Source organism: Rhinatrema bivittatum, chromosome 3 (assembly GCF_901001135.1).
Source record: "Rhinatrema bivittatum chromosome 3, aRhiBiv1.1, whole genome shotgun sequence".
Taxonomy (NCBI): Eukaryota; Metazoa; Chordata; class Amphibia; order Gymnophiona; family Rhinatrematidae; genus Rhinatrema; species Rhinatrema bivittatum.
In genome coordinates, this window is record NC_042617.1 from 593,558,251 (window position 1) to 593,582,541 (window position 24,291).

General features: G+C 44.5%; 1 protein-coding gene across 2 annotated transcripts in view; it reads right to left on the minus strand.

Moving 5' to 3' along the window:
• Positions 1 to 24,291, minus strand: part of TMEM242 (transmembrane protein 242) — a 29,572-nt gene that overhangs the window by 4,538 nt on the left and 743 nt on the right. For both annotated transcript variants that reach the window (XR_003855778.1, XM_029596718.1), the window contains exon 3: positions 14,444 to 14,581. Coding sequence is in view for 1 of the 2 variants with exons in the window: in XM_029596718.1 (XP_029452578.1) it covers positions 14,444 to 14,581 (138 nt within the window). In the remaining variant the exon portion in view is untranslated. The remainder of the gene's footprint in view (positions 1 to 14,443; positions 14,582 to 24,291) is intronic.

The window sequence follows — 24,291 nt, forward strand, 5'->3', positions numbered from 1 at the left end:
CAGAGCAGAAACTCATACAGCAGGACCCGTGTGGCCACTCCTGAACAAAAGCTTCTATACCCATCGCATGAGTCCCGCCTGTGACTGAAAAAGCGTGGAACTTTCGAGATGTTGAAGGTCACCAACAGGTCTGGATCCGGTAACCCCAAATGGTCCACTAGAAGCTAAAAGGCCTTGCCTGCTAGCTCCCATTCTCCTGGATCTAAGTTTCTCTTGCTGAAGAAATCAGCTCTTATATTGTCCCTTTCCAGCAATGGGAGAGGCAGATATGCCTAGGAAATGTTGCTCCGCACACACCTTGAGCGCATCTACCTCCTCTGATACCTGTTGACTCTTGGTTCCACCCTGATGATTGATATAAGCCACCATCATCACCAGATAATGTAGTTCAGTACCAGAGCAAAGGAAATGAAGGTTCATTCAAAGGCAAGGGTCCGAAACTTCAGGAAAACTAACTTTGTTAAAATGGGGGAGTAACTCAAGGAATTGTTAGCTGGATAGGAAAATCTAGGCAAGTAGAAGAGCAATTGGAAAAACTAAAAGGGAATATTTATAAAAGGAAATAACCTTTTTATTAGGAAAAAATAAATGGAAAAGGCCACTGATTTTCCTAAAGAAGAAGCTGAAAAGGTAAGGGAGAAAAGGTTCACATTCATAAACTACAAGCGATCACAGAAAGAGGAAAACAAGTGACTATATCTGGAAAAGCTAAGAGAAGGTAGGAAAGTAGTCAGGAATACAACAATTCAAATGGAAGAAAATATAGCAAAAACTGTAAAACAGCGGGGGCAAGACTTTTTTAGATATGTTAGAAGGAAGTGCAAAAATTGCATTGTAACTCAGGTAAAAGGGAGGAACAAACTGAGGACAAAGCGAAATTGTTTAACAAATATTTCTGTTCAGTGTTCACTGTGGAAGGGTCAGGAGCAGGCCCATATAAAACTAATACAAATAAAACTGAAAGTGAAGTAAACTTCAATCGATTTTCAGAAAAGGTGTTCGTGAGGAGATAACTAAAAATAGATGAGGTTATGGGGCTGGATAGGATACATCCAAGGGTACTAGGAACAGAGAGGTTCTGGAGCTCTACTAGCTGACCTTTTCAAAGCTTCTTTAGAGTCGGGAGTAGTTCTGAAGGCTTAAAATTGGCAAATTTGGTTCATATTAATATAAATGGAAGTAAGGAAAAAGCTGGGAACTATAGGCTAATTGGTCTGGTATCTGTGGCGAGCAAATTAATGGAATCACTGCTAAAACAGAGGATAGTGCAGTTTCTGGAATCCAATGGACTGCAAGATCTGAGGCAGAATGGTTTTATCAGAGGTAGATCTTGTCAGATAAATCTGATCAATATTTTTGATTAGGTGACTAGCGAATTGGATCAAGGGAGAGCACTAGATGTAGTATACTTAGATATCAGTAAGGCCTTTGACACAGTTCTACATAGGCAACTTATAAATAAAATTGAGCACTCGATATATACCCTAGAGTGATTGGCTAAGTTAGAAACTGGTTGAGTAGAGGCAAATGGAAAAATTACTTACCTGATAATTTCGTTTTCCTTAGTGTAGACAGATGGACTCATGACCAGTGGGTTATGTGCTCTTCTGCTAGCAGATGGGAGACGGAGTCAGATTTCAAAGCTGACGTCACCCTAGATATACCCCTGCAGTGACCTCAGCTCTTCAGTATTCTCTTCAAAAAGCCATTGTGGATATATATTTGCTTAACAAACTTGATTAGAACTGATTAACTTGATTGAACTGATTCAAAAACTGGAGACCGCCAGCACACTCAACCAATTAAGGCAGACACCGGACAACTGCGGGTGTCTTGAACTAGGCGTAGGCAACGGCTTACCCGTATTTGTTTAATCTCGAGGTTCACTTCCCGAGGTTCTCCTTATCTGGGGCAGCCGTGGGCGGGATGCTGAGTCCATCTGTCTACACTAAGTAAAATGAAATTATCAGGTAAGTAATTTCTCCATTTCCTAGTGTGTAGCCAGATGGACTCAGAACCAGTGGGATGTACAAAAGCTACTCCCGGACAGGGCAAGAGTACTGCCCTTGAGAAGGCTGCGTCTTCTCGGGCTTGAACATCCAGGCGGTAGAACCTGGAGAAGGTGTGTAGGGAGGACCATGCTGCTGCCCGACAGATCTCGGCGACAGCAGTTTGGTTTCTGGTCAAGATACTGCCTGGGTCCTAGTAGAATGAGCCTTAACCTGCATGGGTAAGGGCTTTCCTGCCTCTATGTAGGCCGCTTTGATTACTTCCTTGATCCAGCAAGCTATGGTCGCCCACGAGGCCACTTCTCCTTGATTCTTCCCGCTGTGGAGAACGAACAAGCGATCCGTTTTGCGCACCGGTTCCGATCTTTCTAGGTATTGTACCAGGAGTCTGCCAATATTTAGATGGCGAAGAAGGCGTGAGTTTTCAGAGTCCTTATGTTCATCCAGAGATGGTAGGGAGGTGGCTTGGTTCAAATGAAACTCGGAAACCACTTTCGGTAGGAAAGGGGATGGTGTGCAGCTGTATGGTTCCAGGAGTGAACCTAAGGAAAAGTTCCAAACAGGATAGTGCCTGTAGTTCGGAGATGTGACGAGCTGAACATATTGCCACCAGGAATACCTTCTTCAATGTTAAGAGGCGTAGGACAGACCACGCGTTGATCTAAAGGAAGCCTCCACTAGGAAGTCTAATACCAGATTGAGGTTCCATAGGGGCACCAGCCACTTTAGGGGTGGCAAAGTTGCTTAACCCCTTTTAGGAAACGGGTCAAATCCAGATGAGCTGATAGATTGATTCCGTTCACTTCAGCTCTAAAGCAGGAGAGGGCTGCTACTTGCACCTTGAGGGAGTTGAGTGACAACCCTTCTTCATACCATCACATAGGAACTCCAGAATCATGGAGATCTTGGCTGTCCGTGGGAGCATACCGCGGTCCTCACACCAGGCTTCGAATATTCTCCAGATCCATATGTATGTCAGAGATGTTGAGAACTTGCATGCGCAGATCAGGTTGTTGAAATCACGGCTTCTGAGTAACCACGCTTCTTCAGGCGAGATCTCTCAAGGGCCAGACCCATAAGAGAGAATCAAGATGGATCTTCGTGAAGAATCGGGTCCTGCTGGAGAAGGTCCCTGTGTGGCGGTAGACACAGAGGGCTCCTCGCAAGGAGTCTTTGCATGTCTGCGTACCATGGGCGTCTTGGCCAATCCGGGGCCACTAGTAGAACTAGTCCCCTGTGTTGTTCTATCTTGCAGATGATCTTGCCCAGTAGTGGCCATGGGGGGAAGGCGTACAGTAAGTCTTCTTCTGGCCAGGTCTGGACGAGAGCGTCAATCCCTTGGGAGTGTGGCTCTCATCTGTGTTTGAAGAACCTGGGGACTTGGGCACTGAGAGAGGTGGCCAGTAGGTCCATGGTTGGGAGGCCCCAGCACTTTACTATTAATTGGAAGGCTGTGGTCAACAGCACCCATTCCCCCGGGTCCGGCTCTCTCTGCTGAGGAAGCTGCTGAGACGACGTCTTTTCCTGCGATATGGGAGGCAGAGATCTCTTGTAGGTTTTCCTCCACCCATGCCATGAGAGGGTCTATCTCCAGAGACACTTTATGGCTTCTGGTTCCTTCCTGGTGGTTGGAAGGGGAGTAGGAGAGCTGCTGGAGGGGGTAAGTAAAGGTGGCTTTTTAAGTTTATTTTTCTTGATTGACTGCCATTTTAATTATTTAATATTATGTGATGTCTGCTTTTTTGAAATATTTTATTGGTGTTTGGAGAATGTTTAATAGTATTTATGAGTTTTTAATTGTTGGATGTTATTCTGTTCATAGCTGTTTTGAAACATTTATTCTGCTTATTAGTATAGTTTTACAATTATTTCTGTGTGGGGATCTATAGCTGCTTGCTAGTTCTGTTTTCCCATGCTTGTTCTCTCCACATGCACAGGCTTCTCATTCCCACAATCACTTTCTCTCTCTCTCACACACATACAAACACACACCAGTCACCTGATCTCTCTCATGCATACACACACACAGGCTTCAAACTCCCACGGGAAGAAGAAAAGGCCAGCCGCAGGTGCCACAGCTTCTTATAGCACCGCTGACGTTCCCACTGGGTTTGAACGTACTGATAGCCCGGTGGCAACGGCAGCAGGGAAGGAAGAGCAGCAGGAGAGATCAGGAGCACGCGACACACCTGCCGGTGCTTGGCGACACACTGGTGTGTTGTGACACACCGGTTGAGAAGCGCTGTTCTAAAGCATATAGGGACAGACAAAGATCTAAACATGTACACCTTAGAGGAAAGGCAAGATAGGGGAGATATGAGAATAGATTTAAATACCTTCAAAGTTTCCATACAAAGGGGGCGAGCCTCTTTCAAAGGATAGGAGGCTCTAGGAGTTATTGGATGAGGGTGAAAGGGGGTAGACTCAGGATTAATCTTAAGAAATATTTCTTTACAGAGCAGGTAATGGATGCCCGGAACAGCCTCAGGGGCAAAAAACAAAACAGTATCTGAATTTAAGAAGGTATGTGATAAACACAGGGGATCTCTGAGGGAGGGAAAAGATTTATAAAGTGAAATTAGTTGAGTGGATAGGCAGGGTATGTGAGCCATACAGTCTTTTGCTGCCCTCATGTTTCTAAGAGCCTCTCTAGAAATAAAATACAGTTCATAACTATGTCTTTTGGTTGCATCTGTTTTAATGTTCCATGGTTATCATCTGCTCAGCCTCCACCCCTCCCCCCCTTACTTCTATAACTGAATACACAAAATAAACATCTGAAAATGTTTTTTCTGCTGCTAACTACTGTATTCATTCCCAGGTGTTAATTTTCAGCACATCTGTGATGTTCTTGTCTGCTATATTGAGATACTGCTTTAAAATATGAGAAAAATAAATGTAAAAATACTTTTATGTGAGATTGAAAACAATATCCTAAGGATGAATGCAACATTCAGACTAAGCTGAAACAAACTGCACCAAGTTACAGTATAGTACAAGACTGGGTTATCTTTTCACCAAGTAGAAGTGACAAAGTCAACCATTTATTGATGTATTCACTGCACTTTGGGGATAATTTCCAAAAGGATCTGCAGGTGTAAACGTAACATACGTTTGTAGCAATTTTCAAAAGCCATTTACCCGTCTAAAGTAGACTTATGCGCTTAAATCCTATGGACAATTCAATGGCATATACCGTAGCAATTTTCAAAAGCCCACTTACATAGGTAAAGTGCATTTACATGTGTAAAAGTCTCTTTTAAGCGTGTAAATGCTTTTTAAAATTAGGCCCTCTGAGTTTATTTTGCACAGATCTTACTTAAGCACTGAAAGGATAAAACTGTTCAGGTAATTCTCATTTCCTCTTCATGGAAGGTAGGGATAATGTACAGCACACGCTAAGGAAGTGCTGCAGGATTACAAGGGCAAGTGTGGTTTAACGATTAACATTCCCAGAAGAACCACGGGTTGCTTAACAACGCATTCAACTAAAATTGCATTAAGTATGAATAGGGTCTAGCACGGATTTATGCCCATCTTTCAATCTAGCATGCATTACCATAAAACATGGAAGGTTTCAGTAGTGGAAAGGCAGATGGAAAATACTGGAAAGACTACATTTTACATTTCATACTATCTCAGTGGCAATCACTTAAAATTTGGAGTCATGTGACACTTCTGGTTTTCCAAATTATGGCTTCTATAGATATCGGAAAGCTAAGTAGCCAGCAGCCATTGGAGAAACTTTGTCAGCAACCATGCATTACTTTAATAACTGTACATGCCAATTCTACGCACTGCTATTACAAAAGAAAAGCAAGTTTGCTTACCATAAATGGTGTTCTTACAGCAGGACAAATTAACCATGACACATGAGTGACATCATTCTATTGTGCCAAATGGACTCTTCTCTTAGCTCATAGATCTTTTGCTCTACCGAGAATGTGCTGGAGTTCCCATGTGGGTATTGCCTCATGAGTCCCTCAGTCGATTTTAGAGCTAAGTTAGCAAGTAGCACATTTAAAAGTAATCAGAGAAAATTCTTTTTCACTCAAAGCACAAATAAGCTCTGGAATTTGTTGCCAGAGGATGTGGTTAGTGCATAGTGTAACTGGGTTTAAAAAAGGAATGGATAAGTTCTTGGAGGAGAAGTCCATTAATTGCTATTAATCAAGTTTACTTAGGGAATTAGCCACTGCTATTAATTGCATCAGTAGCATGGGATCTTCTTAGTGTTTGGGTACTTGCCAGGTTCTTGTGGCCTGGTTTGGCCTCTGTTGGAAACAGGACGCTGGGCTTGATGGACCCTTGGTCTGACCCAGTATGGCATGTTCTTATATTGCTTCTTGATTTGAGCAACTGTTTCTCTGAGATTGTCTCCGATAAGATGATGATCTCCTAGGCAGGGAACATCCACTAGTTTATCACAGAAATCATTGCACAAACTGCTGACTCTTAAGTTAGCCATTGGAATGCTCCAATAGAGATAGACTATTGTATCAAAAGCTTTGAATAATATGGTTTAAAGGAGGGTTGTCCTCAACTGCAACATACAGAACTGTTGCATGGAAATGAAAGTGTTAAGCATGAACTCTGGAACACTTTTTTCCCCTCAAAGTTTTCCAGCTGTGTGGGATCTTTCCCTCGTGCAGTGTTGGAGAAGAGCAAGTTTGCTTACCTTAAACGGTGTTTTCCGTAGATAGATGAATTAGCCATGCTGTATGGGTACGTCCTCCATGCCACTAGGTGGCGGAGCTCTCAAAGTCTATCAAACACTTTTAGCTAGGTACTCCCTCCCTCCCTCCTGTATCCTGACAGGATTACCTCAGGCTCCTCAGTCAATATCAAAGCAAGGTAGGTGTGCTAGAACTGTCCGGGAAGGTGGGCGGGTCAGCATGGATAATTCATCTATCTATGGAAAACACTGTTTACGGTAAGAAAACTTGATCTTTTCACGTAAATAAGCAGCTGAATTAGCCATGCTGTATGGGAGTCCCCAACTGACGTATTGAGCAACAATATGTGTCAATTAATTTTTTTTTTTTCAATACGAAAATAGAGGCGGACAGTTCCTATGAAGGCTGTATCTGTTTAGAATTTTGCGCTTCTGTAAGATAGTCTGTTGCAAAGGCTTATCCACTGGCTGTTTGGAAAACACTGGTGGGATGTGAAATGTGTAGCGGTGATTGTGTCGCCTCTTCATAGATGTCTATAAGAAGTACTTTATAGACAGAGAGGCAATCCAGGTTGTTATCACATGTATCTGCTGTGTCTTTAGGATTGCATAAAGCGTTTGCGATTGTCCATTATCGCTAAATGGATATAAATGGAGATCGCCTTGGATGAAGTTGTCATCGTCACTGAACGCTCTTGTGTGTTGTGAAGTCGATTGGGTGACAGAGTGCACATATAGTATGGTAGTACACGATTACAATCAAGGCGTGACAACCTCTCCTTATTGTTAATTGTAAGAGGTGTGGATGGAACATGGAGTAGGTGATGGCTAGGGTAATGCAGAAAAACGGGACATTACCGATAGTATAACTCCGGGTAAGTGTGCAGGATTACATTGCTGTGGTGAAATGGAAGAGAAAGGGGTTTTAAATCACGTGATCTTCTTGTAGGATTGAAAGCGAATAGGAAAGAAACACCTGTTAAGCGAGAAGCGAAGGTGACAAGTGTGTAGAGGTGCAAGGAAGAACAGCATTAGTTGTTTGAGATTCATGTTAATATGCCACGGCACCGGTGGTTTTGTAAAGTGGACGTAGGCTTAATAGGCCCTACATGAAGAGGTATACCAATGAGTAACATGAAAGTGGTAGTTCCTTTATATAAAGGTAATAAGATGTAATGGTGCTTACGAGAACTCATAGTGAGGATTTGCATTGCCCTTGCTGCAGCGAGATGGAGGTAGAAACAAAAGACAGTCAGGTGGGCCAGTGAAGGGCTATACCTGTTGATGCACCCTCAGAAGCACAGCGGTACAATCTTCCTGATAATTGAAAGTGATGGAGATTTGTTCCGAGGAAAGGAGAAAAAAACATAGATAAACGAGTTCATCAATGTCCACGCCCTAAGGTGTAGGAAGGCATGGAAAGAATGTTTCCTCGGTCAAGTGAAGAAACTAGGAGCTGCGTCCCGGAGTATTAGGTCGCGGATTGAAAGGAGTCATAGGTAACCGTACTATGGATGTTTTTGTTTATGTTGGTTCGATAAGGCATAGATACGCTTGGTTGCATGCCTATGTGCGATATGGCAGAATCATCCTGTCTTTTTTGCATCTCTGGAGTGATCAAGAGATGAGTTGAAGTAGTCAAAGAAATGCATAAATATGCGTAGTGACCAATTGATGAGAAAGGTGCCTGGAGTTTGAGTGAGCTCAGAGAAATCAAAAAAAGCTCTCCGTTATCTGTGTACAGGACTGCACGAGACCCTTATTAGTGAGAAATCTTAGTGAGAGTATGTTTGGAGTTACCTCTGTTCGATCCCCGTTTGCAGGAGTGAAAATGTTGTTGAGTTTGTCTGGCCTGAAATCGACCATATCGAGCAGATAATTTATGGAAGTGAGATGGATATTCGTTGAGCGTGATCCAGTCTCTGAATTGTCACTTCGTAGAGGTTCCAGGAACCAGATACTCTGCTCTGTGTATTTATTTAATTTTTTATTTTTTTTTTACACAATGCAAGACGGATTAATGTGAATCCTGACTCTCATACCCTTGTAGGGAATCTTGAGGCATATGTTTGTACGAAGTCGATAGAAATTGTGTCTAGAATTCGTACAGATGTTGAGGTGAGGCTGCCTGGTGTCAGAGGGTAGTCAAGGATGAGCTTGCTCAAGATGTCAACGGAAGAAGCTACCATTATGAGTCCATTCCTGGTTTTTGGGGGGTTTTTTGCAGACCAAGAAATGTGAGGACAAGAAATGTAGAAATGGATTCCAATGGTGCCTGAGGCTGCATCGCAGGCTTTAGATATGTAGGCACGTAGGGGGAACTGTGAGGGTGGGTACCCTACATGTCCCAGAACAGTTATGTCTGTAAAATTGGCACTATAGTACTGTGAAGTAGAGTTGTAGAACAGGTTGAGAGAGTTAAAGCTCTCGGGTGAGGTAGAAAGCCTTGTCGTGAACCTTGTGATGCAGGGTTCGATGAATTGCAATGTGAATAAACTGCAAGGTGAACCTTCCGGTCCTGCTTCCTTTTTTTTTTTTTTTTTTAGTGGATTGGAGTCCTAGATTGATTAGGCAAGAATCGTTTGTAAAGGTTGCCGTTTGGAAGCCTTAGGATGGATGACATTAGGAAACTATTGTTTAAATAGGGAAAAAAACGTAGTCCCTCTGACAAATGGTGCAGCACTATGTTTATCCAGTCACTGGTGAACCCAGTGGTAAGAAGTAGGCCGCATGGAAAATCCTGTTTCGCAGAATGGTTTCCCAACTGGAGAAAAACCTAGGTAACACTAGGTATTGGGGTGCCTTGATATGTAAGAATGTGCCTGTTTGAAAGGCAGTGCGAGCCCCGCGATGAAGGATGGGTTTTGAGAAGGCATTCCGTAGGTAGTAGTATTAATATAACTGATAAAGCTGATTGATTCAGTGCAATGAGACTAGAGATGGGGAATAAGTAGGCAACTGTATCCCCGAGGTAATGAGGGCAGGCTTATGTTTACTGAAAAAAACCCGACTGGAGTTTGGAGGTTGAGGATTCTTAGGATGCCTCGGCTGACTAGGCGTCCCAGCAATCTGAAGTGGTTTGTGTTGCTGATCAGCTTGTTGCCTCGCTGGTTGAAAAAACGGTGCTTATAAGCGGAGTAAGTTCTGAAGGTTATTTGCCCCTTATAAAAAAATTATTATTTTTTTTTAAACTTGGTAGAGGGCCGAAGATGAATGTGGACGTCGTGATAAGATGCTGGGAGTAGGTACGAAGGGATTATGTCTAATCCCGAGGTTTTGTGCCGTATTGGTGAACTGATTTCCGAGAAAATCATCTGGATGGGATGGTAATGTGCCCAGTTGTTGTTACACTCCATGTTATATGACACTAGAATTGAACCATGGAAGGTGGTTGGCTGTCAAGGTGTTCGCTGAAGTCATAAAGAGACTTCCAAGCTACGGAGAAACCAACGGAGTTCAGGAAGTGCTTCCACTGAGCGCGAGCTGTAGGTAATGAGACAAGGCGTCTTAGAAATTATGGTTCTTAGAGCCTGTCAAGTGGTAATATACGATGCAAATTGTGGTGGATAGCATAGGTCTGAGAACCTTTCCAAAGAAAGACGTTACCTCGTGTTATTTATAGTTATTGTTTTTGGGGGTATTTTTATCGTCCAGTAAGCTATACTTAGTTGGCGGTGCAGTGGAACAGATTATGGAGCATGAGAGGTGTGCCTTGTCAACGCCACTACCCCAGAATGAGGGGGAAGATGAACATCAGTATGGAAAAACAGGAAACTTTAGTTGCACTTCCAGTCGAAGTAGTAAAAGAAGGTTCGAGGATCCAACAAGGGAGTCAGTCTTTCCGTAATGTCGTCCATTGGGAGTTATGGTAGGTTATTGGACCAGCAAGAACCTCCAAATGTCTTAGATGTCTAGTAACCACGTACGTGGAAGTATATATTATTAATTATTTTATTTATTTATTTATGGTTTGGTTTTTTTTTACCAACGCCTTAGTGTTAGTAGGTGTTTGATAGGCGTAAGTCACGCTGGGCATACGCACCCAATTCTGGCTCGTCTGTTGCCCGCATTCATAGCCTGTAGTGCCCGGTGAGCCTTGCGCCCACCATCAGGTCGTGTGTTGGGCCACTTTTTTTTTTTTTTTTTTATTTTTACACTGATGCCTTGGCAAGTCTGTTTAAGGTTCGATGTTTGGAGCCCGCATCGACTTGGCGGCGGGTGGGCAGCCTTGTTTTTGTTTGGGTTTTTTTGCATTGGTGCTCCAGCTGGTGGCGTGCCGGGTGCTATGCTGAAGGGTCGGCGCGTCGGCAGTTTGCACCGATAGCAGTGGTTTTGCTCCCAGTAAGGTGCTCTGGCAGCGGCGGCGGCCATGGTGATGACCATGTGTCGGCGGTCGCATCGATGTGCCGTTGCCTCAGCGATTGCGTCGGTCCACAGGCGGCACTTGATGTGTTGGCGCCTACGTGTTGTCACTCCGGCGCTTGCATTTGCTTTCCTGCATCTGTGTCGATGCCTCAGCGTGCCGGCGTCACGTCGACTCATCAGCACGCCGGGGTTGATGTGTCGGCGGCCGCTTGGACGCCTCGGCACGCCGGCGCTCATCTAGATGCACAGGCGACCGTTCCGAAAAGTTGGCGCTCTGGTGGGGTTTTTGGGAGCCTGAATCCTGGGTCCGCACCCCCGTGTCGGCGCTTCAGAAGCCGAAGGTTGGCTGGGTCCTTATCAGTCGCCCGGTAGGCAGCCCAGAATTGGTGTACTTGTGCCCCTCATCTACCCGGCATCTACTCGGTGCTCGCCCAGGAACCAGGGATTAACAGAGGAGGCAGTCGAGTCTGTGAACGTCCAAAAGGGGGAAGGGGTGCCCAGAGATGTTTGTACTATCTCGTGAGGGCAGGCTGCTGAGAAAAAACCTCTTTTCCTTTCTTTTTCTCTTTATATATTATTATTTTATTTTGTTTAACTTTATGTTCTTTGTTTCCTTTTCCCTATAGATGTTATAATTTTAAATAAGAGAGGAGAAGGAGAGAGAGCTCCGCGCACACCGTTGCTTGGAAAAAAATCAGACTGAGAAGCCTGAGGTAATCCTGTCAGGATACAGGAGGGTGGGAGTACTTAGCTAAAAATCTTTGATGGACTTTGAGAGCTCCGCCACCTAGAGGCAAGGAGGACGTACCCATACAGCATGTCTAATTCAGCTGCTTATCTACATGAAAATATTCTTATTTTCTTTACTCACTTTAGTACAGACTTCATCATGACTGATTGGTGAGGTAGCTATAGCACTCCAAAACCCAGAGTTTTCTAAATTCTATACTTTAGGTCTAATTTTCTGACTACTGGATTGGAGGAAATAGAATTCTCCCACATTTGGTTTACAGGACTGAATGGATTGGAATGGCTGCCAGCTCCGCCGGAATGACTAGAATCTGGAGAAGGCCAAAGACTTCCGTGCAAGGGTTCTTATCCATTATCCAATGTACTAAGAAATCTAGAATAGGAAAGGTCCTGTGGAGTACCAAAGGCTCAGGTAGGAGTTCAGAGGGGGATTCCTGTAAATACTTCCTCTAATCCGAGAGGTGAAGGGGCACTGTCTCAAGGCTCCAGTGATGATGTAAGCGACTGAGGTGATGTCCTTGGTTGCTTCGGGGGAAGATTTCCGACTGGCTGGACTCTGCTGCAAGAGAGTGGCAAGGACTCAGCCTCCTCATGCAAGTTCCGATGGGGTATCCCAGGGGTCAGGGGCAAGAGGGAAGCTCTTCTTGAGGGAGTAAATTTGATAATCTGGAAAAGAGAGGTTGGAGAGTGCCATCCTTGTCCTTAGCTACCAGGGAGATAAAGAAAATCTTCAAGAACTCCATCTCTTGGTCCAAGGGCTGCCATACCCTTTGCAATAATTGTCCTGAAGGAGGGGGGCAGTTAGAAATTAATGGCACCACTGAGCAGATGGGATATGGTGTCTCTCGACAAAGGCCTTACTCAAGCAGCCTCAATGGTGAAGTCGTCCTTGAAACAGGAGGAGATAAGAATATCTCCCTCTGCACCTGCCATCCTCCCTGAGTGGGTCGAAGGGACTGATGATTTAAGGAATAGCTGCATCGGCAGCACTAAGGCCCAGTGTGTCCGCACTCTGAGGCATCAAGGGAGGTTGCATTGTTGGTGCTGAGGCTCGATGCATCGATTGCCTGGAGCTCGATGCGCCAGTGAATGATTCATCAATGGTGCCAGTGCTTCATGCGCTCACTGCGCTGCCAGTGCAAAAGCATGGTACTTTTTCTTTTTATTGGCCCCAAGCCAAACCTATCCTGAGGACCCCACAGCCAGCTGGGTTTTCAGGATATCCACAATGAAAATGCCCGACATAAATCTGGATATACTGAGTCTCCATGGTATGCAAATTTATCTCCAGCATATTCACTGTGGATATCCTGAAAACCCGACTGGCTGCGTGGTTCTCAGGACAGGTTTGGGAAGCCCTCCCATAGTACATGTGAAGAATGGCGCTTTTGCTACTTACTTGACCCCGATAAAATGGAGGGGCCCCAAATCTGCTTCAACAATGGGGAAGTCTCCTTGAGGAGCTCCTGGTCAACTCGGCATCTGGGGAGCTAGAAGAGACTCTGCTCCAGGAAGAGGAATGGCTAAGGCTCTTCAGAGACTTGCACAGGACTTCCGAACACAGAGACATCCAGCTACAGTAGTAGCAGGTGGATTGGTCATGGTCAGGTCCTAGGCACAGATAACAAGTGTCCTGTCCATCAGTGATGGACATCACCTTACCAAACACTACATCCTTGAAGCCACTGATGGAGGGCTTCTTAGCACCCATCACTTTCTGTGAAGAACTTGTTTCTGGTTTTGTTTTTTTTAAAAGCACTGAAGCGCTATTTGGGGGCTGCTGAGCCAGATAGGCAATGTGGTAATTGAAAAAAAAGTTAGAAAACTGACGATACCAAGAGATATCGCTTAAAAAACAAACAAACAAAAAAGAGTGAGGGTACTCGTCCCTGCTGATGCTCGGACGAAAAAAACAAACTGAGAGGCTCGTGAGGCAATGCCTGTGCGAGAATTTCTGCACGTGCAGTAGTGCAAATGATCTGAGAGCCAAGAGAGAAGGGTCCATTCATCAGATGACGCCATCAATGTGTCATGGCTAATTAGCCTTGCTTGTCAACGAAGAAATAACACAGCTCCATCCCAGGTGGTAGTAGTAGTAGTGGGAGGGTGGGGGTTAACGGCAGATTAGACAAATATTTATCTGGGAGAGTGGACGAAGAGGCCAATTTTCAAAATGATTTACACTGGTAAAGTGCGTTGTATCTGTGTAAATCGGCTGAGAATTGCTCACCCTCAACATGGTGGAAAGCGAGTAGAGTGCATGACTTTTAGCTGCACGGGGTGAGTTTAGGTTTGGGTGGGAGCAGAGAAGACGTACACATGTAGTTAACATTTTCGTGTATACTTTTCCAACAAAATTCTACCTGCACAAAAAACAGGTGCAAGAGACCATGTGTAATTTCTACCGCTGTCAGTTTTCAAAGCGAACGTATGTTTGGAATTTTGCTTTGAAAATTGATTCCAAGCCCGTAGATAAGGATCACATGCAATCTTTGTCCCAATGTGAACAGTTTGAAAATTGCCTCCAAGCCCGTAGATAAGGATCACATGCAATCTTTGTCCCAATGTGAACAGTTTGAAAATTGCCTCCATAACCAATGTCTCAGTTGAGCTCACGTCCCCTTCCACTCCTATGGATACTCACGCTGTGAACTCCCAGAGCTTTCCAGGCTGCCAGGCTGAGGAGTCCAACTCCACCCCACGCGTAGAATGAGCCCCAGCCCAAGGCACGCAAGGCAAGGGATGACCCGCTCTCTGGTAACGCAGCTGTGGCAGTGACACCCTGAGATAAAAGGTTAAAAACGGCGTTGAAAAGCAAGCCCGAGGTGAAGACGTTAACCCATACCAATGCAGCGCCAGTTCTACCCATCCGGAGGACAAACAGGAATTTTCAGCAACATTCAGGCCTGGCTTAGGAAACTGATATAAGGCAATTTTTAGGACTTTCTACAACACATTTAACTGATATGGATGACTGTGTGTGTGATTTAGCAGAGAATACGACTAATTAGAATTCAGAGATATGTAAACAATTATGCGCAGGAATAAATCTTTGCAGGAATACATCTCTGCAGTATTGTTAAATATTCTCAGAGCTACTTGATTTTTCTTTTTTACAGCATGAGAAAAAAAAATACCCCAGGCAGAATATTTAAAGGTACTTAACTCTTTACACAGCTCAAGAATTGTTCTGAACACAAGCCTATCTGGTGTGACTAATATGCAGTGAAATGTAAAGAAAGAGAGAAAGGAGCAAGTAGGCTTAAATAGATAGGGATGGGGGATATCCTAGTAAAATCAGCTTTCATCTCTAGTGCTACTTCTTGGTCTGAAGTCACAAGAGTGCAAATTCAGATTTTTCACTCAGTTTTATTATACTTTTATCATCATCATTAGCATTTTTGCTGAAATATTTATTAAACCAATTTCAGCAATACAGCCAATTCTTCCATAAAATTAGCAATGCACAATTAAAGTGCAAACCAAATGTGTAGATTATTTACCACCCCTCCCATCAAATATACCCTACAGGAACGAGGGAGAGAGCCAGAAAATACAAAAATGCACTTTTATTCCTTATGCATAATTAAGAGCCTGCAGCACTCCATAGCTTGAATAGCTTCCTAATTGCTTGAAATGTAGCAAGAGTCTCATTTTTAATCACTGCTAAATGACACAAGAAACAAACTTTTCCTACCTGATACTGTAGAAGATGCCACCCCTGAAGGCATAGCCAGTGTACAGCTATTTCACATCTAGTCACTAGAATTATTTACAAACAGCCATTTTTTCGTAGTGATATCCAAATTAGAATCAATATTGCCTAAGAAGAACAATTTAGGATCCTTGTGTATTGTGCTCCCTGTTATTTCAATAATTAGCAAAATCACTTTATCCTAATGAATCTGTATCTATGGACATTGCCACCCTATATGAAAAAAGAGAGTCTCTGCTCCCACACCGTCTCCAGCATACATCCTCCACTCCAGGACAGTTCCCGAGCTACTGCTCTGGTGTCAGCTGCCCATTCTCAAACAGATCTCTTCTTAATGTCCATAAAGCAGAGCACCCAGCCCTCCTCCTGAATTTCCCCCAAGCCAGATTATGCATGGGTTAAACAGACAGCTCTTTAAGCAAAATAGAATAAAGCTTAAGAATAGGACCCTTACAAGTCTGAAGAGCAGAACACAAACCCTCAAAAAAGGATTTCCCTTTCATAAGGTCAATCAAACCCTTTTACCCGAGAAATAACACTGTTCCTTAAGATGATAAAATCTCTCTTTAGCCATAAGAGAAAATATATTCATTAAACCTGTAAAGGCGACAAACCATCCCTGTGACCAGATGTGCCCAAATGGCATAGGCCTAGTTGCTCCCTTTTCTGAAGAACTCAAACCCTGTGGAAAAGATTTCTTATAAGCAATCCATGTCAATGGAGAAATCCTTCTCAACAATTATTTATTTATTTATTTAGAGATTCTTATATACCGCGGTACGTATAGATATACATCACCTCGGTTTACAGTAAACAATAAATTAGCAACAGGCTTTACATACAACAGATTATACAGGAAGTAAACAAATAACAGCAACAGGGTTTACATAAATAACGGGTTTCAGGAGTACATACTATAACTCCTTTAACTATAAAACCAATGCATATTCTATTTCAACAACGAAGCAGGGGAGAAAAAAAAATGCCATTAACCTGTTAAAGGCCTGATCCAGTGTCAAGTTAATGTCAAGTCACAGGTATTGCACATAGGGAGAGAAGGAGAAAATGGAGAACAGAGCAATTAGTAGATTGAAACAACCATGGGGAGTGAAGTTGAACAGGGAGCTGGTGAAAAATTAAACAGGAAAACTACATTTCAGATTAGTCAATGATCATTGAGTGAAAGCCTGTTCAAACAACCAGGTTTTGAGGTTTTGTTTGAAAGTTTTATGGCAGGATTCGAGACGCAAGTCCAAGGGCATATTGTTCCAGATGTTGATACCAGCTATGGAGAAAGAACGGTCTCTTGTGGACACGTGTTTGATGTGTTTGAGTGGATGAGAGGCTACTTTAGCTTGGTGGATATTTCTTATTGGTCTGTTAGATGTGCAGAAAATAAACTGATCAGAAAACCATTGCATCTCTTGGTTGGGTATTGATTTATGGATGAGTGAGAGTACTTAATAAGGATTTCCACCAATCTCAAACTTTCAAGGACAAGAAAGATAAAGGACTGGCTGATCCAAATGGAGCATGAGCTTGTGTAGGTAACTACAATAATATTTGTAAAGGAACAGACCCCCACCAACGTTTTCTCACTGAAACCATTAATCCATAAATGCATCAAACAGCTAAGTGCATGGGAGAGAAAAGCATTTGTGGCAGGAGGTGGCGTTTAGAGTGGTGCTCTCCTGCCCGTGGGATTGGGCTGGATCAGGCCGTAGGGGAAGGGGAGGAAGATGGACGACAAGAGAGGGGAGGATGGAAGCTGATGGAAAGAGACACCTTGGGCAGGCAGGAGTTTTCAAGCTCCAAGGGACGGGGACATAAATAGGTATATCCTGGAGCAAGGAGGAGTAAAACTAGGGGGGCGGGCTCCCCAGGAGGGGCCCACTGGCTGCCCAATCAGGGAAGACAAATATGGTTAGGCTGTTGCGTCTTGGTGCGATGGCGGCACTGCAAGCTCAGAAGAGAGCGAGCTGCAGGAATGCCCAGGTGGGGAGCTGCTCACCCTCAGGACCCAGCCCAGGAGGAGATCCTGCTGCAGCCAGGTCCTTGCCCAGGGAGAAAGATCACAGCGCTTGCCTGCTGGGGGGAAATAAGAACTGAGGTTGGGGAGGCAAACAGACAGAACTGTAGGGGTGAGAGGAAAGAGATGGGGGAAGGGAGGATAACGGCAAAATGCAAAAACGTTAAATAAGCAAATCAAAACACGAGAAAACTAAGAAAAAATACAAAATACAGAGAAAAATTGGAAAAATTTGGAAAAACAGTAAAAATACCAAAACAAAAAATTGGGCAGGGTGGGATGGAGTTTCTCAGCTCCTAAAATGTTTTGCTTGGCACCTAAGTTTCTTGAAATGTTTCCAGCCAATACCATTGTGGTTTAAGGCCTGTCTGATCAATGTTGTACGCTTACCTTGACAATGCTTATGGATAGAGGATAGAGCTTGTCCATGGCTCTCCCGATGCGAAGCCTCGCTTCCAGAGCCTCCCATTCCCGAAGGCGCAGCAACTTGTGCATAGGATGGAAGGGAAAAGCGCAGGCTGGAGCCCAGAGTCCCGCCAGGACCAGGGCCAAATGCACAGGCAGAGTGGCCGTAAGAGAATTTGCTGGGGGCCCCTCGATCCCTAACTCTTGAAGATGAAGGGAATGAGGGGCTCCAGATACTCCCGGTGAAAAAGCTGTAGCACCCAGGGGTCATCCCCCTCCAGAAGGGGGGGGGAGCGCGTCTCCGTCAGCTCCGCATCCTGAACCGGAGCTACCAGAGGGGCCTGAAGTAAAACATGGCCTGGACCTGCTGGAGGGGAGGGGGCACCGCCAAAATTGAATCCTCACCCCTGCACCCCCGAATCGGGGGTTGCCGAAACTCCCAAGATGGCCGCAGTTCCCACGGTTTGCCGACCCGGGAACGGCCTAGCCGTGCGGTGTGAGGAGCGTCCGCGGGCTTGATTTTTTGCCGCAGCCGGGGAGGGACCTTCTCCACCCGGCAGACACCTAGAGCAAAGTCCCTCGCGTGATGAAGGCTCCCCACACGCGAGGCAGCATTGCTATCGCGGCATCCTCTGAGGAGAGAAGCCACGAGCAGGAAGAAAATCAGCTGAGCTGGGCTGTGCTGCCGGGAGGAGTGGAGGCAGCGGATCAAACCCTGCACGCTCCTCCAGATAAAAAACCTCGGCTGCTGGCAGAAGGTAGAAAAGAATGCCCAATGCACAAGTACACCACTTTTTTTTTTTTTGTAGTACTTTAAATAGGGGAATGGCACATCCTTAGGGGCACAGCTGGGGAAGAGACGTCCCGGAGCACGGCAGCCAGGTAAAGGGGGGGAGTGACTGGACCACCAGTTTCACCCCACCTGCGGATCACCGGGAAAGGGGCCTAGGCTACGGAACGCAAGGGGCAAGCCCCCCTAGGCCCCGCAAGAGCGAGGAGACAGCGCTGTCTCCTGTGACAAATCTTTTTTTTTTTTTTTTGTAAATAAAAGACAATGAAACAAACATAGAAATGACAGCAGAAGAAGACCAAACAGCCCATCCAGTCTGCCCAGCAAGCTATGCACTTTTTTTTTTCCTCTTACTTGTTATGCTTGGCTCTTAGTACCTTCCACCCCCACCATTAATGTAGAGAGCAGTGTTGGAACTGCATCTAATTGATTTTATTATTGAGTTTGTAACCGTACTTAGTTGGCACCTGTTAGAATGTACGATAACCTACCTATACATACATTATTTTGTGCCTGATTGTAAACCGTTGCGATGGTACCTAACTTAGCGGCGGTATAGAAAAGTGTTTAAATAAATAAATAAAATAAAAATAATTGAATATGTAGCTTAGTTAGGGATAGTAACCGCCTCAATAAGCAAGCTACACCCATGCTTTTGTTTACTCAACTATGTAATTCAGCCCTTGTTGGTTGTTTATATATAGATCCTCTTTTCTACATTGCCCCTGCCGTTGAAGCAGAGAGCTATGCTGGATATGCGTGAAGTATCAGTCTTTCTCCCCTGCTGTTGAAGCAGGGAGCTATGCTTTGAAAGTGAAGTATCAGACTTTCTCCCCTGCCGTTGAAGCAGAGAGCTATGCTGGATATGCGTTGAAAGTGAAGTATCAGACTTTCTCCCCTGCCGTTGAAGCAGAGAGCTATGCTGGATGTGCGTTGGAAGTGAAGTATCAGACTTTCTCCCCTGCCGTTGAAGCAGAGAGCTATGCTGGATATGCATTGAAAGTGAAGTATCAGGCACATTTGGTTTGGGGTAGTAACCGCTGTAACAAGCAAGCTACACCCCGCTTTTTTGTGAATGCAAATCCTTTTTTTTTTCCATATTTCCTCTTACTGTTGAAGCTTAGAGCAACGTTGGAGTCGCATTAACCGTGTGTATGTATATTGAATAAGGGTATTATCTCCAGGCAGTAGCCTTCATTCCTGCGAGCCACCCCTTCTTCATTCACGTGCTCTAGACTTGATGGATCCACAGTGTTGATGGATCCACAATGAAGTACTTGCTTGATCTGGAAAAAGAAATGAAGGAGAAAACCCGCCGAGAGAGGGCTACTAAGAAAGATCAGGAAACCGCAGGGTGAGCTGTCGCATCTGCTGGAGACAGCAAATACTGAAGGGCTGCAGGGTAGGCTCTGTCCTGATATAGGATACCCCTTTCAGTTTTGGTCTGTCTCCATCTGCTGGACAGGAGGCTCAACCCATGGTCTGGACTAATCCGGGTACGTACAGGGAATCTGCATTTGATGTTCATCACTTAGATCAGTTATATTGGGAAAGCAGTATAAAAATGATTTTAAATAAATAATTGTTAATGTGACCAGTAAAGTACCTTCTCTTCTAGCTTTTTTGCAGCGTCGCATAAGAACATAAGATATGACATGCTGGATCAGACCAAGCTCCATCAGCCCAGCATCTTGTTTCCAACAGTGGCCAGGTCATGTCACAAGTATCCGGTAGATGTATTTCTTGTTGCTCACTCCCAGGGACAAGCAATGGCTTTCCCACATCTAACTGGCTAATAACGGTTTATGGATTTTTCCTTCCAGGAACTTGTGCAAACCTCTTTTAAACATCAAGATGTCTTAACTGTTTCTTCTGGCAACAATTTACAAAAAAAAAAAAAACCCACTGAAGAAAACTGACCCCAACATCGATCTCTATAGCATCCCATTGGCCATCTTCTAATAATGAACTTACAGCGAAGACCTGATTAAAAAGAACTTACACGCGCACGGATGTAAGAAAATAATAGCATGAGAAATGTCATATTGGGTTAGACCGAAAGTCCATCAAGCACCGCATCCTGGCTCCGACAGTGGCCAATCCAGGTCACAGATAGCTGTCAGGATCCCAAAGAATAGAGTCAACCCTTTATAACCAGGCATAAGCAGTGGCTTTCCCCAAGTCTACATGGCTAATGGACCTTTCCTCCAGTAAATTTGTCCAAACCCTTTTTGAACCCTGCTACACTAACTACTTTCACCACATCCACTGGCAATTAATGATGCAGAGTGAAAAAATATCTTTTATGGTTTGTTTTAAATGTGCTACCAGCTTCATGGAGTGTCCCCTAGTCCTAATGGAAAAGGTAAATTTTGTTCACCATGTACCTATTCCACCCCACTCAATTTTGTAAATCTCCGTTAACCGAAATCCATGGCTCCAGTGTTTCTTTATGAATTCCTGTTGAGATGAGATGTCTGACTAAAAATAGAACCTCCAATTACAAGATAAATATTTTTGTGATTTCAAATTTTGAATGGTCTTCGATTTAATGTTATCTACTATCTTTCAGTTAACAGTCAAAGTGGATTTATAAATGTAATATGCCCCTGAGGAAGCTCTATGGTGAAGCACCGGCTATGTCGGATTTATGATCTATTAACACGGGACTGTTTCTTACTTTTAATTGCTTCAAAAAAGACTTAAAATTTTTTTATTTTTTTTTTTACTGACAGTTAAAAAGGTGGATGATTGATAGGTCTGGGCAGTCTTAGCACTGTGGTGCATATCACGTTGTCAGGCTGACACCTTTTTCAGAGCTGGTTATCTGAGTTTGAAAAATCTTCTATATAAATAAAAATGTTAAATAGTTTGGAAAAAATCGCTAATCTCAGAAACCACTGAACCGATTGCTTTCAAATTTGCACACAACCTTCATTTCGCATACAGGAAGGTTCTTCTGTCCTTACATTACAGATATGTCACACCTGTGACAGGTAAAATAGGTTTAAAGATTTTTTCCAGAAAACAGCGACATCTGCTGGACGTAAGCGCCATCTGTTACACCTTACACTAACACACGCTACACTAATCATTTCGCCAGTCCAGGTCCACGTTTCACTTCCATTTTAACACATTCACGCACTTTTTTCGCCGGAAGATAACTATTTCCTTTACAGATAAAATACACCCACCACCCTCCTCACACATGCCAAATTTATTTACTTCCCACAGCCTCCCAACACACACAAAACCACCCTCCTCACACCCCCCACACACGTGCCAAATTTATTTACTTCCCACAGCCTCCCAACACACACAAAACCACCCTCCTCACACCCCCCACACACATGCCAAAATGTATTTACTTCCCACAGCCTCCCAACACACACAAAACCACCCTCCTCACACCCCCCACACACATGCCAAATTTATTTACTTCCCAGGCTCTCACAACACACACAAAACCTGACAGAAGTCCGGGAGGCTCCAGCGGGGGCCAGGACTGGTCCAGGACACATCTCCTGCACTACAGCCGTCGGCTGCCAGCAATCAACATGGCACTGATGGCCCTTTCCCTTACTATGCCACTCGGGGACACCAATGGCGGCAGTAGCCCATGTGACATAGTAAGGGCAAGGGCCCCTTGGTGCCATTTTCAGGTCTGGCAGCTGGTGGACCTTTGTCCTTACTATGTCAGAGGATCTACCGCTGCCATTGCTCCTCCCCACTGACATAGTAAGGGCAAAGGGCCGTCGGAACCCGTTTCAGTGCTCGCAGCCGACGGACCAACGCCAATACATCGCTCCCGGACCGCTCCTCAACGCCCACTCCACCGACTGACATTTTTATCAGGTCTCGGGGGGTCTGGAGGGTGGTAATGAATATATTGCGAACATCTTGGGGAGGGGTCACGAGGGGGGGGCAGGTTTCATTCATTCAGCAACTCGGGGGGGGGCAGGAGAGTGTGGGGTGCTTAGTTTAAGAGAACTTTTCTCATAGGGTTGTTTTTTGGGGGAAGGGGGAGGTTCACACACAAATACATACACTAAACTTGCACGATCTCGGGAACGCACCAAAATAGCCCTCCCCAGACCACAAAACAAATTTGGGAGTGCAACTTTGGTTAGGCGCTCCCTTATTTGGCTACATAAGGCGCACAGACGCCCAGGGACAGACCACATGTAGCACCAACAATTTTAATTTCCCAGGTCTTGGGAGGGGGCAGGAGGGTGGGGGGTTATTATTTGATTTAAAGGGTTGGGATTGGGGGGGTTCCCACAGAAATAGAAAGACAAGTTTTCTGATCTGAAGGGTAGGCAGTAGACAGGGGAAGGTGACAGTGAGGGGAGGGAGAATGAGGGGAGAGGTGAGTGTGAGGAGAGAGAGTTGGAGTAGGGGAGGGGAGGGAAGGGGGGTGAGTGACCAAGGGGGAGGAGGATGAGTGACTGAGGTAAATGAGCAAGGGGAGGGAGGGAAAAGAACCTGACTCTGCCACTGCAACGCGTGGCGGGGTACCGCTAGTTGAAAATATTTTTGGTATTTGATCCCATACTGTGGATGTTTTGGTTTCTTACCTAAGATTGGAGTTGTTTTGCACTCTCTTCAATTTTGGTAATTAAAGTCTCCCATTATTATTGTGTAGTCTAATTTGTTACTTTTTGTTGCCTGTACATAGAAACATAACATACATAGAAATGACCGCAGAAGAAGACCAGTCTGCCCAGCAAGTTTCGCACTTTTTTTTTCATACTTTTCTGTTACTCTTGTCCCTTTAAATAATTTTTTGGTTCTATTTCCCTTCCACCCCCACCACAGTAGTTAGCAGTGCTGGAGCTGCATCTGAGCGAAGTATCCAGCTAATTGGTTTGGGGTAGTAACCACCGTAATAAGCAAGCTACTCCCACGCTTGTTTACCCAGCCTGTGCAATTCAGTCCTTGTTGGTTGTTTGAATATAAATCCTATTTTCTTCATTCCCCCTGCTGTTGAAGCAATGAGCTGCGCTGGATATGTATGGATTCTAAGTGAAGTGTCAGGCTTAATTTGGGGTAGTAACCGCCGTAACAAGCAAGCTACACCCATGCTTATTTGTTTTACCCAGACTATGTAATTCAGTCCATGAGGTAGATGTCTGACTATAAAACATCTTTTCTTCATTCCCCCTGCCGTTGAAGCAGAGAGCTATGCTGGATATGCATTGAAAGTGAAGTATCAGGCATTTTTTGTTTTACATCTTAGGAACTCCAGAAGGAAGCTCTCTTTGGCACAATGCAAATACTGAGGCAAGCACCCTGGTTATGAGAGCAGTTGATGCCTAACATGGTGTGTACCACACAAACTCATTTGGGGAACCTACCCCGAGATGAACTTGGTTATACATTTACCAGTTTCTAATCCAACATAACATAGCAAGGTCCAGACCCAGTCTGTTCAAGAATCTCAGGTGTGGAGCACTTACCGATGTCAGGCACAATAACAAATCAAAAAACGAACCTAATGCATTTGAGGATCACCATTTATAAGACAAGAAAAAAAAACTGATTAGAATATAT